The sequence below is a fragment of the Meriones unguiculatus genome, chromosome 7 (genome assembly GCF_030254825.1).
Source record: "Meriones unguiculatus strain TT.TT164.6M chromosome 7, Bangor_MerUng_6.1, whole genome shotgun sequence".
NCBI classification, from domain to species: domain Eukaryota; kingdom Metazoa; phylum Chordata; class Mammalia; order Rodentia; family Muridae; genus Meriones; species Meriones unguiculatus.
The window spans coordinates 105,842,565-105,861,498 of NC_083355.1; the positions used below are offsets into that span (position 1 = coordinate 105,842,565).

Below are 18,934 nucleotides of genomic sequence, written 5' to 3' on the forward strand. Positions count from 1 at the left end.
TGTCTTCTCTTCCTGTATTTATTTTTGTGCATTACCAGGCACAAGATTTACCTCAATGAAGAAGAACATTAATAGGAAGCTGGGCTGAAGCCAGGAGAGAGAGCAAATCTGAGAAAGCCTCTCACAAGGACAGGAGCCAAAAGGGAAAGGAGGAGGGAGAAGAAAAGTAGGGGACAGCAAGAAAGAGGGGCAGAGAGAGGGGACTGGACAGAAAGAATGCATAGAAGTGCTGATGGTTATAGTAGCTAGAAATGGGTTCAGGGCAGCGTGAGTCCAAGAGGCAACACCTCCACGCTCATCTGCTGGACCATCGCATGCTCCAGCCTTCCTCATGGGCAACCTGAAACATGCCTGTGCTCATTTGGGCTTGTTCGTTCTATTTCTAGGAACTTTTCACACGGAAATCACCAAATGTGGGCACGAAGACCTTGTGCGTTCCCTCGGTTAATGACAGCATCCAGTTTGAGCAGAGCTGATTCCCCTTGATAGACTCCCGGAACAGTCCATTAGACACGCTTTCAAGAGGAAGAAACGGGGGCACAAAGAGGCAGCCTAAAGCCAGGGCTTTAGCTCCCAGCTTCCTGACACAGGGGCCTTTTCTTTTCAATTGTGAATGTTCCGAAATATTAAATAAATGCACGTCTGATGTCTGATGAACGCCCCAATGGGCAGAATGGTGCTCTGTGGAATGTCAGCTCTGTAAGGCAGAAAGGAAAGAAATGTCCTACAACAGGTATTTTGAAGCAATGGTCCCTGGTCACGTGATTATAATGAAACAACTGCCAGAGGTTGGGCAGACAGGTGCTGGGTGGCTGCCCTAGTTTTGCCATGGTGATTATCTATCAGGCCGCCATGCCTAAGATGCCGCCTTTGTGGCTTCCTGGATCTAACTACCTTCCCTTTGCAAAGATGACACCCAAATTCCATGTTGGCTTCGACAACTTTTGCATTTCCTTCACCTACCAACAGAATTATCAAGAAACTGCATTTTCAAACATCTAGCTAACAACATGGAGGAACTGTTTCTGAGAATATGATACTTCAGCTAAAGGGAGAAAATAGGGCTGGTGAGGTGGCTCGGTAGGTCAAGAGCAAGCATGAAGGCCTGAGTTGGAACTCTGGCATCCATGGAAAAACAGACATTGATGCCTGTCATCCCAGTGCTAAGGAGCGGGCGACCGGAGGATCCCTGGGGCTTCCTAAGCAGCCAGGCTAGCTGAATCAGAGAGCTGCAAGGTCAGGAAAAGACCCTGTCTCAAAAAAGCAAGGTCAGGTGAGAAACAACAGTCAGTGTTGACCTCAGCCCTACAAAACAACACACACACACACAAGGGGTGGTTAGTGTATGCCTGTATTTCTACACTGTGAGTGCAAGGCTACCCCGGGCTATATAATGAGGTCTGTCTCCGAAAAACACCACCAACCACCACCAACAACAACAAAACAAACAAACAAACAAACAAAAACGGAGGGAGGGGTATGCTACTGCATAGTATGGTCACAATAATCGTTTTTTATACCATTGGAAGGGAAATGTTTGAAGGAATGCACCAGACTAACTCAGGTGGTCTCAGCCTGGCGGACCAATGGCTTGTGTTCTCTCACTTCTACTTTTCTCTACATTTACACTCTCTGTAGCGGACCTGCAGCGTAAAACAGGGGGTTTTGACACGCAGACCTGAGAGAATGAAAGCCTCCTGTGGAGTCGGAGATGTCGCCTACCCCATTAGAGGCCATGGAGAATGCGGACCATGTACGCGGAGCAAGGCACCCCATCTCTTCCAGGAGGCTGTGCCAGACGCCTGAGTTGGGGATTCCAGAGACAGTGAGGATGAGGGGAGGCAATGATTTCCGGTTTGACAGTCTTGGGGGGGGCTGGGGGTGTTCGTGTGTTTGTGTGTTTGTTTGTTTGAATCAAGGTTTTCTTCATGTAGCCCCGTAGTCTCGGCTGTCCTGGAACTAGCTCTGTAGATCTGGGTAGCCTTCGAACTCAAAGATCCACCTGCTTTCCTGAGTACTGGGATCACCCTACTTGGCGTTAGAAAGCGGTTTACCTAAGATGGTATTTGGTTGCAGCGCGCCCTCTGCTGATAAATCTCTGAATTTCTTGCACATGTCAGACACTCAGGTAAGTTTGCCCAGAACACATTTAAAGGAGTTTATTTAATTTTAAAAAAAGGTATCAAAATGACTCACTGCGGACATATAACATGAGTATTAAAATTACCCCAGAGCCCATTCAGATACAGCGTCTCATGTCTGCAATTCCAGCACTCTGACAGTGCGATAGGAGGCAGAGACAGAGCAGTCCCCAAGAAACATGCGGACTAGCTAGCCTGGAGTGAGCTATGGAGCGTCGGAAACGATAAGTAACAGTGACCCTGCCCCCGCAGGCGGAAGGCAAGAACCAAGCCCCAAAAGCTGTCCCCTGATTTACACACCCGCGCTGTGACAAGTGCAGACACGCAAATAGGAATTTCAAAATACTTCAATTAAAAGACATAAAGTTGCTATCAATGTAATAGTATATGGTGTTGAGCTACATATATGCATAATAATACGCAAATGCATAATTTGTGTGATGTTTAAGTGCACAGAAGAGCATCTGTTTCTCTCTCTATTAGTCATTGCTATATGGTTAAAAGTTGAAGTCCTTTCGGCTAACTTTCTGAAACACACGGTTCATGCCTCGAGGGGACGTAGAGCACTTTTCTATCAGGTATGAGGTTCTGGGTTTGAGACCCAAACAAAGAAAAAGTCTCCTGTAACAAGACATTTCAGTGGTTTAGACACCAATTCCTGCTGTCTAAAGTCAGAACCGACCTCGCCATGGCTGAGCACTCTTCATCCTGTTTAATTTCCCTCTGTCGCATTTATTATCATATGGCATGCTAAATATCTTATTTATTTACTTGCTTATTATCAAATTCATCAGGGAAATTTTTTTTCCTGCCTGCTCATTACTGGCAGAGCCTGAGCATGCCCCTTCAGGAGAGCCTGGGGCATGATAAGTGCCTGGAAATTAAATATCACAGTGAGGCCAAGAGATCTGAGCTACGACATTGAGAGAAGCGGCACACTGACATGGGGCAGGGGCAAAGCCACAAGATGGCCACACAGATGCCCAGACGTCGGGGAGGGGAGGCTTCTTCTGGCTGGGGCCTAGTGTGGTGATATCAGCCAAGATATTCTCATTCAAACCATCACATGCCACCATCCGTCACCCCCTCCCTCTCCCCTTCTCCCTAGCCTCACCCCTCACTTCTAAGGCACATGACTTCTCCTTGGCTGAATCAGTACCTACATCACCTCTCTCAAGAGGATTCAAGAAATAGGGAGGAAAAAATAGAACAACAACAACCAAAAAAAAACACACATATACACAAACGTTTACTCCGTGACAGACAACTAAAAGCAAGCTGCATTAACAAAGTCTTTCTCTCGGTGCTTGGGGAGATGGGGGTTGTGAGTGGGAAAGAGGGAGAGTCCCCAGAGATGACTGCGTGGGGAGGGAGAAGAGAGAGAAGCAGAAAAATCACATGTGACTGAGGCGCTTCTGCCTGCTGAATGTCCGGCAGAAGGCAATCTTCAGCCTTGGTGACCTTGCTATATGTCTTTGAGTGTGTGGCCTGTTAGGGTTCTATCAGAGTCACATCCCTAGGCAACCCAGGCAATGCTGGTCTTGCCCTCACCAGTGGCCCATCTTGTGGTACTCCACATTTAATATGATCCAGAGCTCCTTAAACCTTTCCACTTGCGACCTCTTCACATCTGAGACAGGGGCCATGAAGCCCTGGCTAGCCTGGAACTGGCTATGTAGACTAGGCTGGCCTGCAACTTACAGAGATCTGCCTTCCTATAAAAGAATTTCTCACTTATTTATCTATTTTTTTTTAGTGGGGTTCAGGCTGGCCTCTAACACAATCCTCTTGTCTCCACCATTCAAGTGATTTAATTATAGGTGTATGCCAGCACCCCTGGCCAGGTTCATTTTTAACTCACAACTTCAACTTTAATCATTAAAATGAGAGAATGGGTTGGGATGCCACATTCCTTTCCTGCATGCTAGGGAGGCCATTGTCTTCTGAATGCAACCAAAAAGAGAGATAGATAGATAGATAGATAGATAGATAGATAGAATTTTAGTGGAGTAATCTAGCCTCATTTTACTTCCCATTTGGCTTAGGTCCTTTTGCTCTAACTAGATAAAAACCACGCACAGATAAGAAGAAGCACTTTCCATGTTTGCTGGCTTTGGTCAACTTTTGCTTCCCTGGGTCCTCCATAGCAGTGGGCAGCAGCAGCAGGCCAGTGGTGGCGGCAGCAGGCAGTGCCCTCCTGCAGGTCTTGGATAGTGAGACCCTTAGCTCTTGTGGACATCAGGAGCCCCACGGCCTTTGTCTGCAGCTGCCAATGCAATTTCAGGTGAACCTACATACCGGGGTCCCTCAGCACCTGGCAGCATCCTGTGTTAGATCTACTGTAGACCTCGGAAGCCACGGTCCCTTCGCACCCACTACCAGCCACTTTTACAGCTCCTGGCCTGGGGTATCTGGGGCCCATGGCCCTGAACTCTTGATTGACAGCCTTCTGGAACTCTCCTAGCAGCCAGTACCTGGAGCATCTCTTTTTGGTCCCTACAAGCCTCCCCACTCCCTCTTGCCAGCTGTCTGCTTCTGTCATTCATCTTCTTCTGTCCCTAGCTGCTGTATTCCGTTGCCACCTCCCAGTTGCTCAGCTGCCAGTGATGCAATCTAAGCTTGCTGTGCTTGCCATCACCACTCTGTGTTTCCGTGGTTTCTCTCTTCGAATTACCGTTCATGTCTCCGTCCCCTCAAGAGTAAATTTAACTTCCTTCCTTTAGCACTGAAGCAGGCAAGAAACGTCCGCTCAAAGAGAGACTTTTATTGAGCTAATGTTACAACATCCAGGGAGAGAGCACAGGAGTCTTCCGGCCAGTTCACGGAACAAGTCCAGGAGCAGCCTGAAGGAGACTCGGCTAATCACAGCACACCCGGTGTGCACCAGTTTCTGTTTGCACCAGCCATGCCTCTCTACCCCCCACCGTACAACAGTCCCCATCCGGCCTAGGCAGAGATGGTTGCAGGATCATCTGGAGTTCACTGAGGTGATAGCGAAAGGTCTGGTACAAAGCGTTTGAAACAGCCAAGGCGACCCACTGCCGTTGTGTTCAGTTTTCTCAGTGTGTCCGTGGAATGTCCAAAATAGTCAGTGCTGCTAGCTGTTGAACAGTCCTTTAGTTCAAAGCAGCTGCTAATTAGGGATTTCCTAGCCCCTAAACTCTCTACTCATCCAGGAAAAGGAACGTAAGGAGTACTTACACGAAGAGCCTGAAGATGCGTCTCTGCGCTGCAAAGTTTTATTACAAAACACCCCAGTTTCCTAGGACTTAGGTCTAGCAGACGGTTTCCCAAATGCTGTCTGCTCATGCCATTAGGGCCTTCGAGAGTTCGTTCTGGAACACGTTCCTTTCCTTTGGGCTACAATCTTTAACGGCGCAATACCCCTTTCTTTCAGAGACCGCTTCCTCTTAGGTCTGATTTAATGTGTATTTTATCAACATCTGACAGGAAACAGGACATGTGTTGTGTGGTGATAGGTGAAACATCCGTTGTGTCTCACAACTAAAATGCCTAAGTCCATTTGGGGCTGCGCAAACAAACAAACAAAAACAAACCTGTTGGGCACAACGCGACATCTTGAGCACCTGTCAACGGAAATTTCTAAAAGTAGAAAGGATAGTGGACATTCTCTGATGTCCCCATGGACATATAAACAACAGATAATCTCACTGCTTTAAGGTGATTCGTTCTTCAATGTTTTTAAAGGTTTATTGTGAGCAGTGTGTGCGCGCATTGCGTGCTGAGGCCAGGAGAGGGCGACAGATCTCCTGGCACCGCAGTGCGGGTTCCCTTGCTCTTCACTGCTGAGCTCCTCCAGCTCCTCAAGGGGAATTTAAACACGGTATTTGTCATCACCAATCGTCACTTGTCATGGGGGAGGAAAAACTCACAAACTTAGATGACCTTAGGCAAAGAAACATTCTCAAGAGAGCAGGCAAATTCCAGAAACTAAAGAATTTGAATGCTGTGTACGCATTAACTTCTCAGTCCCAGTGCCACTCCTGTTCTTGGCAAAATACGTCTTTCCAGTTAAAATTTTTGCATTAGTTTAAATTTTTTTAATTTTCAAAATTGCCTTAATTCTTTGACAACCAAGATCATTGCCTTAAGTTATGGACAAAAGCCCAACCGCTGCTACTTGAAATTCTCTCTCGTAAACTATTTTTAAGTTTTGCTCACAGTGTTTAACCAATCTCTGTACCAAACCACTGGGATGAGCCCTCCGCGCGCAGCTTCGCCCGGGAGGGAGTTGGTCCCTTATAGGCTTCCGTAGCCTCTTTGTCACTTCCGCTTCTGACGGGGTCGTTTTCGGTGGATGCACTTCCGGCGGAGACGGCTAAGAGGACCGGGGGAAGATGGTGAGTGACTAAGGGTTTCGGCCGGTGGTCGCGGGCACCGAGGCGGTCCGAGGCGGGAGGACGAGGCGCGCGGCCTGGGCCTGGGCTCGTCGGCGGACGGAGGGACGGGAACGCGGCGCTCGGGTTCGGAGCGGGGCGGACGCGGGCGGGACGCGCGGCGCCCGGGCGTCACGGGCCAGACCTGCGGGGAGCGGATCGAGGAGGGGCTGAAGGGCCAGAGGCGAGCGGGACGGCCCGGCGGGCGGCCGCGGCTGAGCCGCGGAACCGGCGTCGAGCGTCTCCGCCGGCGGCTCGGCCCTCCAGGTGTCGGCCCTGAGGGTAGCGGGCACGGTCGGCGTCGCTGCCTCCTTGGTGCTGCCATTCCAGAGAAGGGAGGCCGTAAACACGCCCGGGAACAGGGCCGGGCCGGGTCGTTGTGTGGCTGTGTTGTGAGAAGGTGGCTTTGGATGGGAGCTGAGGGAGTTATCCCTGCTGATATCCGAGGGCGGCAGCGGCCGGACAGAGGGGTCAGAGTATGCAAAGGACCCGAGACAGCCCCGAAGTCAGCTCCGGGGCTGGTGCATCCGAACGTGGATGAAGGCCAGGACCTGTGAGGACTTTGAAAAGTATTCGGAACCTGCGCCGTGGATTTCCCCAGAGTTGTTCTGATTTCTTAGAACCGCCCCGAAGATAATTAATTTTCCCATTTTAATGAGGAAACTGAAATGCAGTTGAGTGGCCATTGGCGGGACAGAAATCCTTTCTTTTCTGGAGCAGTAGAGAAACAGCTATGATTAGTATGATTAGTATGATTTCCATCTTTATATCTAACAAGCCCCGTGACATTATGCAAGTCACTTAACCACTCTTGGTTCATTATCTGTAAAATAGGGGGATTTAAGAATCAAAAGGCTCAGAGGGTTAAGAACACTTGCTACCCTTCCAGAGAATCCATGTTTGGAGGCTCACAAACTACCTGTAACCCCCCTCCAGGGAATCTAACACCTTCTGGTATGCAGGGACAACACACACTTTTAATCTTTTTTTTTAAATCAAATTCAGTAATATTCCAAGAATGTTTAGCACAGTGCTCATCGTACTTCTAAGAATTTTGTGAAAGGTTTAGCTCTTCTTCTTCTTCGTGACTGAGAAACATGTAAATTGTCCCAGAGATGAGGAAAATGTCTTCCACTGGAAGCAAACTGGAAGGATTTGAGAATGGTAGGTGAACCTAGGAAGGCTAGGTGTAGGCAGCTTGGCAAGGGCAAGGCATGTTGAACTAAGGAGTTTGGAACAAAAAGGACAGGAAACAGTTGGTGGATTTTGAGAAGGACTGAGGGACAAACTGATTGTTTTAGAGGGTAGTGGCTTTCTATTGGGAGGCTGGAGGCCAAATAAGGCATGGACTGGAAGAGAGTGGGTATGATTAGGGGACAAAGATAGGAGAGACAGAAGTGTGAAGAGTTACACCAGGGTGGATTTGAAGCCACACTGTTACAGTCCTGACCCAGTAGCACATGTTAGAACTTGCTAAGGGTATGTATTTGCTGTGGGAAGGAGTACCACCATTTGAGTCATTGCCCTGTGTTATGCGTTGTTTTAAAACCAGAAATCCCAGTGAGCTTTTAATACATTTCACGGTGACAGCTTTTCAGATTGGGAAAAGAGGCTTGTCCAGGAGCCCTGGCTGTCAGCACAGGAATTTGATAGATTGCTATCAACGAGATTGTATTCTAAATTTATGTCTGTTTGTCTTTTTCCCCCCAGGGTCAAAGTCAGAGTGGTGGCCATGGTCCTGGGGGCGGCAAGAAGGATGACAAGGTAAATAAGTAGCAGGATATTTGTGTGATCTGACCGTGCTGTGGAAACTGCCAGAGGTCTCAGCAAGTTCTTTGTGGAGCCACAAACTAAAAAGCAAAGTGATGCAGGAGTTATTTAAGTAACCTGGTTTACAGATGGATCACCTGTTTCCTGTTTTTGAAGAACTTACTGCCCTACGTTAATGATTCTTAAAGCAAGAAAGTTGTGGAAGTTTTGAAGGAGATTGCCTATAAGTGTTTAATTTACTGAGGTGTGAGAAGTGCCTTACCTTACCAAAATCTGGCAAATAACTCAATTCTGACCTTTCTCTCTGCTTACTGAGAGAATCTGAGTCTCTTCTCTTTCTATGAAGAGACTTTTCACTTGCTGCAGTTAAGTCGTACTAAAAGTGCTGGAGTATGAAATCTGCTTTTTAAAAGATGGTTATTTTAGAGGCTTAGCAGGTTATATTTATATAATTTATAACCATAATCAGGAAGCCTTCAGTGTGAGGTGGGGATGAGAGGGGTTGGAGGAATAAATGAGAAGAGGGAAATAATGTAATTATATTTTTAATTTTTAAAAAGTATTAATAAAAAGAGTAGTATTTTAAATATCTTAAAAGATGAGAACATCGGTACCCCTAGAAGTATATGTTAGCAATACAAAAATAAATGTGCATTTTATGGTTTCCATGTGACTTCTTTTTCCTACTCTTCTAAAAACTCAAGGACAAGAAAAAGAAATATGAACCTCCTGTCCCAACCAGAGTGGGAAAAAAGAAGAAGAAAACAAAAGGACCAGATGCTGCCAGCAAACTGCCACTGGGTAACAACCTAGCTCCTCTGTGGCCTCCTAGCCCCCAGGAAGTTTCTCCTGCATGTACCGTAGAGCAAGGGGGGGCACAGGAAGTACTGGGAATACCGAAGCAATAGGTAGCACTGTGGTTATAACCCCATCCTACTTACCTCACGCGTAGCCTTCTCCTGGGTTGGCATAGAAGTTACAGTTTATCTTAAAATGCAGTGTCACACAAGTTTGTCTTATGCTAAGAAACCCCATTCACAATGCACTGAGTTCCAGCCCAGCCAGCACTACATAGAGAGACCCTTTCGAGAGAGAGAGAGAGAGAGAGAGAGAGAGAGAGCCCCTTCATTGTCTTTAGATAGCCAGTTAAACATATAAATCATTTATTTCTCTTTAGGTTCTGTATTTTCGGGAGGGCACATGCTGCATTGTGCATGTAAAGATCAGAGAACAACTTTTGGGAGCTTCTTCTCTCCTGTCACCTCCTGGGGGTGGAACATAGATCAGGCTTGCACAGCAACTCCTTTATGAGAGCCTTTGTCTTGAAGGCCCTGTTAGTTGTGAGTCAGGGTCTCGGCTCTGCTCTCCAGGCTGTCCTTATGTTCATGGTCCTCTGCCTTAGCTTCCTGAGTGCAGGGAGTAAGTGTGCAGCACAGTGGAAATATAGTCTAAACTATGAATCCAGGCTCAGAAACTTTCATTCTGTAAAATGAAGTATTACTATATTAACATCGGGATCATGTCTCTACTTGTTTATTTTTATTAGTTTTCTTCTAAGATTTATTTTGTGTGCATGAATGTGTTGCCTGCCTGTGTGTATGTGTATTCTGAATGTGCCAAGCACGTGGTTTTGAGCTGCTATGTGGGTACTAAAAACTGAATCCAGGTCTTCTGGAAGAGCAGCTACTGCTCTTAACTGCTAAGCCATCTCTTCACCATGTGTGCGCGTGCGCGTGCACGGGCAGGTGTGTATGTGTGTGAGCACATGCACTCAGATGCAGTTGTGAGCATGTGGAAGTCAAAACAGAGCTTGCAGACTCAATTCTGTCCTTCCGCCATGTGGGTCTGAGGTATAGAACCCAGGTCTTCAGGCTTGGCACAAGCACTTTAACCACTGAGCCATCTTGCCAGCCCTGAACCTAAAGTTTTTTAATGGCTTTCTGATGAGCATAAAGTAAAACTTCATTGTAAATTTTTAAGTTCCAAGCATATAACACTTTATTTTTTAATTACAGTAACCCCTCACACCCAGTGCCGCTTGAAATTACTGAAGCTGGAGAGAATAAAAGACTATCTTCTCATGGAGGAAGAATTCATTAGAAATCAGGAACAGATGAAACCATTAGAAGAAAAGCAAGAGGTAAGTGGAGACGTTTCTGTGATTTTCCTCTTTACTAAGTGAATTCTATTTTTTTAGAACCTAAAACTGTCATCAGATGAGACTCAAGTAGGTGAACCTGTGCAGGTTTCTTACTGGCTAGCATTTAAAAGCATTAGTAGCTCCGGCCAGGGAGATGGCACAGCAGGTGAGAGCTCTGATGGCCTGGCACCCTGCAGCAAGCCAGGAGCAGAGACTAGAGGACCACTGAAGCTCTCGGGTAGCCAGGAGCACACACAGCAAGTTGCTCTCTGGTCTCCGCACACTCAGATGCACATGCCCAGAAAGTGAATGAATGGGGAAAAAGTATTTGCTGGTTTGTAACTCTAGCAGACAAACGGATCATCTGCCTTAAGTCTAATCTGATTTTCCTTCTTGGCTTTTTATTTAGGAGGAAAGGTCAAAAGTGGATGATCTCAGGGGAACCCCCATGTCTGTGGGAACGTTGGAAGAGATCATTGATGATAATCATGCCATTGTGTCCACATCTGTGGGCTCAGAACACTATGTCAGCATCCTGTCATTTGTGGACAAGGATCTGCTGGAACCAGGCTGCTCAGTGCTGCTCAACCACAAGGTCAGTTGCTGGTCTTCAAGGAACCCATAGGTGTGTGTTCTCTTAGATCTGGCCACTTGTCCACTCACAGGTAATGGGGGAGAAGTTACTGTTACTGGTCCTACTTGTCATAAACGGGTTGAAGAGACCTCACGGTCATGTTAAGACTTGACTCTTTGTAGGTGCATGCCGTTATAGGAGTGCTAATGGATGATACAGATCCCCTGGTCACAGTAATGAAGGTGGAAAAGGCCCCCCAAGAGACCTACGCAGATATTGGGGGACTGGACAACCAGATCCAGGAAATTAAGGTATGGTGCAACCAGTGCTGGGTTTCCAGACTTTGGGGTTTTTTGTTGTTGTTGTTGTTTTTAAGATTTACTTATTTATTATGTACACAGTGTTCTGTCTGCATGTACACCTGCATGCCAGAAGAGGGCACCACATCTCATAACAGATGGTTGTTGAGCCACCATGCGGTTGCTGGGAATTGAACTCAGGACCTCTGAAAGAGCAGCCAGTGCTCTTAACCTCTGAGCCATCTCTCGAGCCCCGACTTTGGGGTTCTTAGAGCTGTCCCTGTAGGATGCTTTGGAGTTGTGCTGCATGTGTGTTTTTCTTTATTGCTCAGTCCAGCTGCGGGTCTTTACGTGTTCCGTATTGTTAAGAACTGGAAATCACAGTAAACTATGTGTAGTCCTGCAGCTTTTTAGCACTTTACATGTTTAATATTGAGTGATTTCTGTATGAAAACGTGATGTTTCCAGCTGTGCTGATGTGCTGTTGTGTCGAGGTGTGGAGGTGTCAGTGTACTTATATAGGCACGCACAGAGGCTAGGGCCTAAGGCTTCATCGCTGTTCTGAGTGCTCCTGGCACCTGGGGAGATGTGGATGGTCAGGGTGGCTGTTGCCTCCTCTCTGCTTGCCTCCCACTCGTAGGGAAGTCAGTCAGAGCTACCACAGTTCTCCACTGTCAACCTCTCAGACAGCTGCAGCTAGGCACATAATGCAATATCCTTAGGTGGACACAGCTGTCGGGAAGTCTTTCCAGGTCCTGACTGGAGTCTCATCAAAGGATGTGTTTTAACTTTCTCAGACTTATTTTGCTCCAGAATAGCTTAAGTGTTGCTCAAGACTGACTTCTGGAAAGGAAAAGGAAAACTGGGCTTGATGTAGAAAGGGAGATGATAAAAAACTCAGGGAGACACGTGTTCTCTTTAGCATGCCCCACCTCAGGGGAGCTTGGCTGTATTTTCTTTTGGAAGAGTGAGATTTCTAATAGGTAGAAAATTCTATTTTCATGTCAAGTAACACCAATAACTTCAGTTAAACTTCCATTTTACCAAGTGTTTCTTCCCTGTAGGAGTCGGTGGAGCTTCCTCTCACCCACCCTGAGTACTATGAAGAGATGGGCATCAAGCCCCCCAAGGGGGTCATTCTCTACGGCCCGCCAGGGACAGGTATGCATGTTGACCCTGCCAGCGCCCCATCCATTCCTGTCGCCCACAGCACTGGCGAGTGGAAGACACCGCAGCCTTCGCTTAGCTCTAGAGCTGGGCTGTGAAGGGAGAGGTAGACCGTACTGCTCGGCAGACACACAGCCATGGGCTAGGTCCAGCCAACCAGTACCACCCCATACACACACAACAAACAAGGTCTCAACCTTGGTTGACTGCCTACATTGAAATCACTGCTTGGGAGCTCTAAGCATTGTTGCTGCTTAGCCAAGGCTCAGGCTGGCAGTGAAGATGGCGTCTCTGAGACGTTGGATCAGGTCAGCTTGCTGGTGCAATAGTACTAAGTAACTATTTGTTGGAGGATGATAAAAATGCATACACGTGTATGCATTAAAGTTGGTTGTCCTAAGCTGTAGAGACCAATACGTAGCAGTTGCTTACCCTGCAGATTAAAGCAAGAGTGGCCATTTGCTTGAGAGAACTGATGTTGAGTTCTAACTGACCTGTGTTGAGAGCTATCAAAGAACTGAGAACCCTGAAGCTAGAAGAAGTCGTTCTGCTTTATCTTGGCAGAATTTAAGGCTACAGAGAGGCTGGTGATGAGCCCAGGGCCACAGAGCTCTTGGCATTGAGCTGGTAATGGCTGGAGCTGCAGCACTGGCCTTCTGACCCACCAGCACGTATCTCATGAGATGTGGACCCTGCCGTGCTGGGTGGGCAGGCCTGTCAGGAGTGGGAGGCGTGTTCAGTGATTCCCTGTAGCCCTTAAAGTAACCCAGCAGCTTCCCTTGACTGCATCCAGATACTACGAGCGAACCCTCTTAAAAGACCCTACCCTGTCTGTACTGTCCCTAGTCGGTCTCCCAAGGATAGTCTCGCGTCCTAAGGCTTTTCACCTGTCGTTCTTCCTGTGACCAAGGAGAACATCAATTCCTTGGCCCGCTGTCATTCCCCAGCTGGCCTGAGGGTTCCAGTTCGCCTCTGCATCCTGAGCCAACACCCAGCCCACCTCACTAACTTTCAAAGGGGCCAAGGTGTTAACAACTCTAAAATTTTTGAGCTGAGTACTCTTTGGGGGCTGGCCTATGTTAAAGGCTGCTTTCTCGAGCTGGGAACAGCCTTTAGAGCTCCCAGGGTGAATTCAGTGTACACGGTCCACCAGGGCTGAGGACATGTTTGGTGTGTGTATGTGTCCTGAAAGAAAATTATCAGGGAATAGAGCAACATTGGAAACACTATTTGAGATCCAAGAGAGGAATTGCCTCCCCTTGGGAAGGCCATACCAAGACTGAGAAGTCCTGTAAGCTTCCCCATCTTTAGGCTCCATCAACTGGTCCTCCTTCCAGTATTTTGACTACCCACAAGCCCATCCGGTACTACCTGCTGGTATGGGGCCCTGTGGCCTGTGTTGGAGGCTGCTTTGTGTCCTAGGATCAGACCTAGGATTCCCAGACAGTATCACTGATAGTTCCATCAGAGTTTATTTGGTTTTCTAATCCTGGTTGAACAGGTCAAATTAATTTTTTTATGTGTTCATTCATTCATTAGTTTTGATGTAGGGCCTCAAGATCAGGCTGGCTTTGGATTCACTGTAGATGACCTTCAACTTCTAATCCTCCTGCCTCCACCTCACAAATGCCAAAATATAGATTTGTGCTACCATGTCTGGTTGCATTAAGTTAATTTTATATGTAACTTAGAATGGACCTAAGAAAAAGTTCCTTTTTAGAAAAAAATAAGTTGTTGTCTTGCTCGTGCACAGCAGTTCTTTCTATGGGTGATTATGGTGATTGTTTGGAGCAGTGGTTCTCAAGCTGCCTAATGCTGCAACCCTTTAACATAGCTCATGTTGTGGTGACCCTCGGCCAAATAAGTATTTTTGTTTCTACTTCATACTGCAATTTTGGAACTGTTATGAATTGTGATAAAAATATGTGGTTTGCAGGATATCTGATATGCGACCCACAGGTTGAGAAGCACTGCTTTAGAGGATACTTTGGGTTCGAGGTGTGAAAATAACCACAGAGGGCTAACAGAACATCTCAGTGAAAAAGGTGCCTGCATGCCACACAAGCCTGACAATCTGAGCTTGATCTTTGGAAGCCATTGAAGGTGGAAGAAGGGAAGTGGCTCAGCAAAGTTGTCCTCTGTCCTCCACATGTGCTCCATGGCAGAGGCCCCACACACAGACACAACACACACACAGATAAAAATGAGGGAAAAAGAACCAAGTAAAAGGTATTTACTGACATTATCATGGTGGCTTTCAGAGTTTAAAGTAGTCAAAGAAAGTTGTTAGATTGGGAGAGCAGAATATAAGAGAGCAGCTGGTGTGTTTTCATTGTTGTCCCTCGATTAGGGTGGGGTGTTCTTAATAGCAGTTAAATGTTTTTTGTTTTTTGTTTTTCCTTTGTCTTACTCTTTTTACCCAAAATAGGTAAAACGTTATTGGCCAAAGCAGTAGCAAACCAGACTTCGGCCACTTTCCTGAGAGTGGTTGGCTCAGAGCTTATTCAGAAGTACCTAGGTGATGGGCCCAAGCTCGTTCGGGAGCTGTTCCGAGTTGCTGAAGAACATGCGCCTTCCATTGTGTTTATTGATGAAATTGATGCCATTGGGACCAAAAGGTGGGCCTGCCTGACCTGTTGTATGAGATAAACAGTGTTAGCAAGCCCTTGCTGTTTTCCAAGGGGCCATAAACACCTCCCCAGGCAGTGTCTGGAAACCAGTCCTGTCATAGCACTTGCATGGAGCCAGTACCATCCGGCTAGGGACTCTGTAATCATGGCTGTCTCTACCCAGCAGTTGAGAGGTTGGACCTTCAGGCAGATTACTGTGCAGCAATGTGGCTCAAAAGTGTCTTCCCCTGTGCTGCTGCAAACAAAGCAGCCCAGACTGGGTTATCTAAAAGGACAGCAGCTTGTTTACCTTTTGTTTTGGGGCCATGAAATCTTAAGGTCAGGGCATTAGCATCAGTGTCTACTCAGAGCTGCTGCTGCTTCTAGGATCTTCCCTTGCTGCTCGGTGCTCCAACAGACATGTCTCCATCTGGCACAACAGCACAGAAAAGGGCCCAAGCCAGCTTCCAGCAGCCCTTTCAGAAGGCACTAATCACTCAGTCGCAGTGGGCATTGTTGGGTGTGAACTGAGCCGAAGCTTGGGGTGCTGATGCTGTTTTGTCAAGAGTGATAGGGAGTGGCCTTCCAGCTGAAAAAAGAGTGTTGAGTTTCATGCTGTGTGTTTGCTATAGCTGGCCTTTTAACAGAACAGCTGGGTCTTCGTTTTCTCTTTTTCCAAAGATACGATTCAAACTCTGGAGGGGAGAGAGAGATTCAGCGAACGATGTTGGAGCTGTTGAACCAGTTGGATGGATTTGACTCGAGGGGAGATGTAAAAGTTATCATGGCCACTAACCGAATAGAAACTCTGGATCCAGCACTTATCAGACCAGGTCAAATTTGCTTTTGTTTCCTCAAGGAAAATCCAATGGGATTGTGTTTGAAGTGTGCTTTGGGGTTGTTATACAGTGGTACGCAGAATGACAAATCACTATTGTGCAACATAACTCACCAAAACACATCTCCTTCATTGAAGAGATGGTCTAAATGCCTGCCTGTGAGCAGGAGGGCCTGAATTTAGTCTGTGGAACCCATGTAGAAAGGTGGGTGTGACCCAGTAACTGAGGAGCTAAAGGCTGATGATGGGCTTGCTGACCAGCCAGCCTGGCCTGCCTTTGACAGGCTTCAGGTCAGTAGACACTGATCTCAAAAACTGTAATAGTTTATAATGTTTCTTAGGTAGGCTTGCCCTGTCCCTAATGTCCTTGTGCTTATTCCTAAAAGTATCAAAGTGGGGCCTTAACTGGTATGAACCCAGATGTAGATACTCACAGAGCACAGGAATGTAGGGTTCAGGTGTCATCCCCCAGTGTCGTGTGACTAAAGCCACATGGGAGGGGGTGGGTGAAGGCTCTAAGTCTGGGTCTGGACAGAAGTGGCTGAAAGCTGCTTTGTGCCTTCAGGCCGCATTGACAGAAAGATCGAGTTCCCCCTGCCTGATGAAAAGACTAAGAAGCGTATCTTCCAGATTCACACTAGCAGGATGACCCTGGCTGATGATGTGACCTTGGATGACTTGATCATGGCAAAGGATGACCTCTCTGGAGCTGACATCAAGGTGAGGGAGTGGGCAGGCTTGCCTCTGGACACTTGGCCTGTTAAGAGATGGCGACCTCTAGAGGAGGCAGTTAGCCAAGTGTGTGGGTGCCTCGACTTGACATTGCATCCAAATGGAAGGTTTGATTTTATTTGGGTCATTTAATGTACTAATTTATGAAGTAAATGACCCTGCCCTGTGAGCCCACGAGGCTTAGTCACTAACATTAAGTTTACCTCCTGTGCAAGTATCGGGATTAAAGATGTGTTCAGGCTCTAATTTTTAATTATGTGTGACTTTGTGTGGGAATATGTATAGCTACCTGCAGAGGGAAGAAGAGGGCATCAGATTTCCTGGGCTTGAGTTACAGTTGTGAGCCTAAAGTGGGTGCCAAGAACCAAACTCCATCCCCTGCAAGAGCAGCATGTCCTCTTGACTGCTGAGCCATCTCCCAGTGCCCGGGATTGTGTTTTAATACATGTGTTAGAAGGCCTCTTGTTTCACTTCTGGCAAGTACTGAGAAAATATCTTACAATAATTATAGTACATCAGCATATCTGACTGTAAATTAAATGGGCACGCTCTCTGCCTTTTTGGCCTGTCACTTTCTTCATTTCATAGAAATATTTCTTTTGTTTATTCGAGACAAGAGTTCTCTGTGTAGCATTGGCTGTCCTGGACTCACCAGGCTGGCCTAGAACTTGCAGAGATGGCTCTGCCTCCCTGATGCTGTGATTACTGATGTGTACCACCACCCCTAGCTCATAGAAATACTTTTAATGAAAGTGAAGCTATAAGAATTTACTGACTGGCCAAGCCACAGCTCAGAACCCCAGATCCCTGGGCCAGTGTACTTACTCCCTTAAAGTCTGCCCAGTATATGCCTCTTGGATTCTCTCAGAAATTATGAGACATAAAAAAAAAAAAAAAAAAAAAAAAAAAAAAACGTTCCAAATGAGCAATTTGTGTTTACTCTGTCTTATGGTTTATGTCTTGTACTTTATTTCAAACTGTCTGAAATTTTTTTAAGCTAAAAGTAAGTGGGGGTTTTTTTGTTGGTTTTTTTTTTTTTTTTCTGAACATAATGGTTTAATTTTTCTAAACAGGGTTTCTCTGTGTAGCCCTGGCTGTCCTGGAACTCGTTCTGTAGTTGGCCTGCCTCTGCCTGGCATTAAAGGTATATGCCACCACACCCGGCTTACACTGTTCTTTCTTTCAGGCAATCTGTACAGAAGCTGGCTTGATGGCCTTGCGGGAACGCAGAATGAAAGTAACAAATGAAGACTTCAAAAAGTCTAAAGAGAATGTGCTTTATAAAAAACAAGAAGGCACCCCTGAGGGGCTGTATCTCTAGAGACCCTCGGCTGTCTTCAGGGAAGTGAATGTGTTTCCCCACCTGGGAGGATGGGAAGCTGCCCGAAGGCACCCATTTTCCGGTTGATTTTGCTGTAGAGAGCCTGTCTCTGGAGGTGCTGTGCAGGGGCCCATTGGGCAGTCTCATTGTGTTGTGCCGCCCTCTGCTCCCAATAAAGGATCATCCTGGTTTGCTTTTCCTTGCTGTAATGAACACTGTGACCAAAAGCAACTTGGGGGCTGGAGGAGAGTTTATTCCATCTCACCACTGACAGTCCATCTCCATAGGAAGTCAGGTGGAGGAACTTGGAGAAAGGAACTAAAGCAGAAGCTATGGTGGAATGCTGCCTTCTGGCTTGCTCAGTCTGCTTTCCTTCATGCCACAGAACCACCTGCTAAGCGTGGTGCCGCCAGGTCGACGTCCGGCAGGTGGAGCTGAGAGGAGGGTGGCCATTCCAGCTGGACAGAGATCTGTCGAATTAGGAACTTGGTTTATTAAAAAAAACGGTCCTTTTTATAGGTTTGGGTCAGGAGGCAGGGTTAAGGAAGTGAGATAAGATGATGTAGAGGGCAAGGAGAGGTGGGCCAGCGACAAAACTCCACGTAACAGTTACAAGGCAGGAGATATGCTGAATCACTTTTGCCTGGAAGTGGTGCCTCTTAAATCAGAAGCTAAAGACAGGTCTCCAGACTCAAGCCAGGCTCAGGTAGATGCAGCAGGCCTTATCAGGCCCAACATTTCCCCCCCCCCTTTTTTTTTCTTTTGACAGCAGACCTGGCCCCTGTCTTAGGTTGTCCCCCACATGGAGATCTTACCTGTCATTGAGTGCCATGTCGCCAGCCTGTCAGAAGCTCCTCCAGGACCTGCCTTAGGTTGCCTCAGCATGTCTGTGGTCTTAACCATCATTGGTCAAATGGAGGGCAGAGGAGGGTCTTTTCTAGGAAGA

The 18,934-nt window shown here is 47.0% G+C and overlaps 1 protein-coding gene across 1 annotated transcript; it reads left to right on the plus strand.

The window, feature by feature from the left end:
• Nucleotides 1-6,412: 6,412 nt before the first annotated feature.
• Nucleotides 6,413-18,187, plus strand: Psmc1 (proteasome 26S subunit, ATPase 1). Its single transcript, XM_021656655.2, has 11 exons — nt 6,413-6,502; nt 8,249-8,302; nt 9,013-9,109; nt 10,324-10,448; nt 10,858-11,043; nt 11,205-11,333; nt 12,386-12,482; nt 14,917-15,106; nt 15,779-15,930; nt 16,501-16,655; nt 17,854-18,187. Exons 1-11 carry the CDS (start codon nt 6,500-6,502, stop codon nt 17,986-17,988), a joined length of 1,323 nt encoding a protein of 440 aa, XP_021512330.1. The 5' UTR covers nt 6,413-6,499; the 3' UTR covers nt 17,989-18,187.
• The last annotated feature ends 747 nt before the right edge of the window (nt 18,188-18,934 follow it).

What these genes read in the sequence shown, in the direction of transcription:
- Psmc1 (XM_021656655.2), top strand. An exon ending in TGCCAGCAAACTGCCACTGG is followed by an intron (nt 9,110 to 10,323) that starts GTAACAACCTAG and finishes TTTTAATTACAG; the next exon opens with TAACCCCTCACACCCAGTGC. An exon ending in TCTCTGGAGCTGACATCAAG is followed by an intron (nt 16,656 to 17,853) that starts GTGAGGGAGTGG and finishes TCTTTCTTTCAG; the next exon opens with GCAATCTGTACAGAAGCTGG.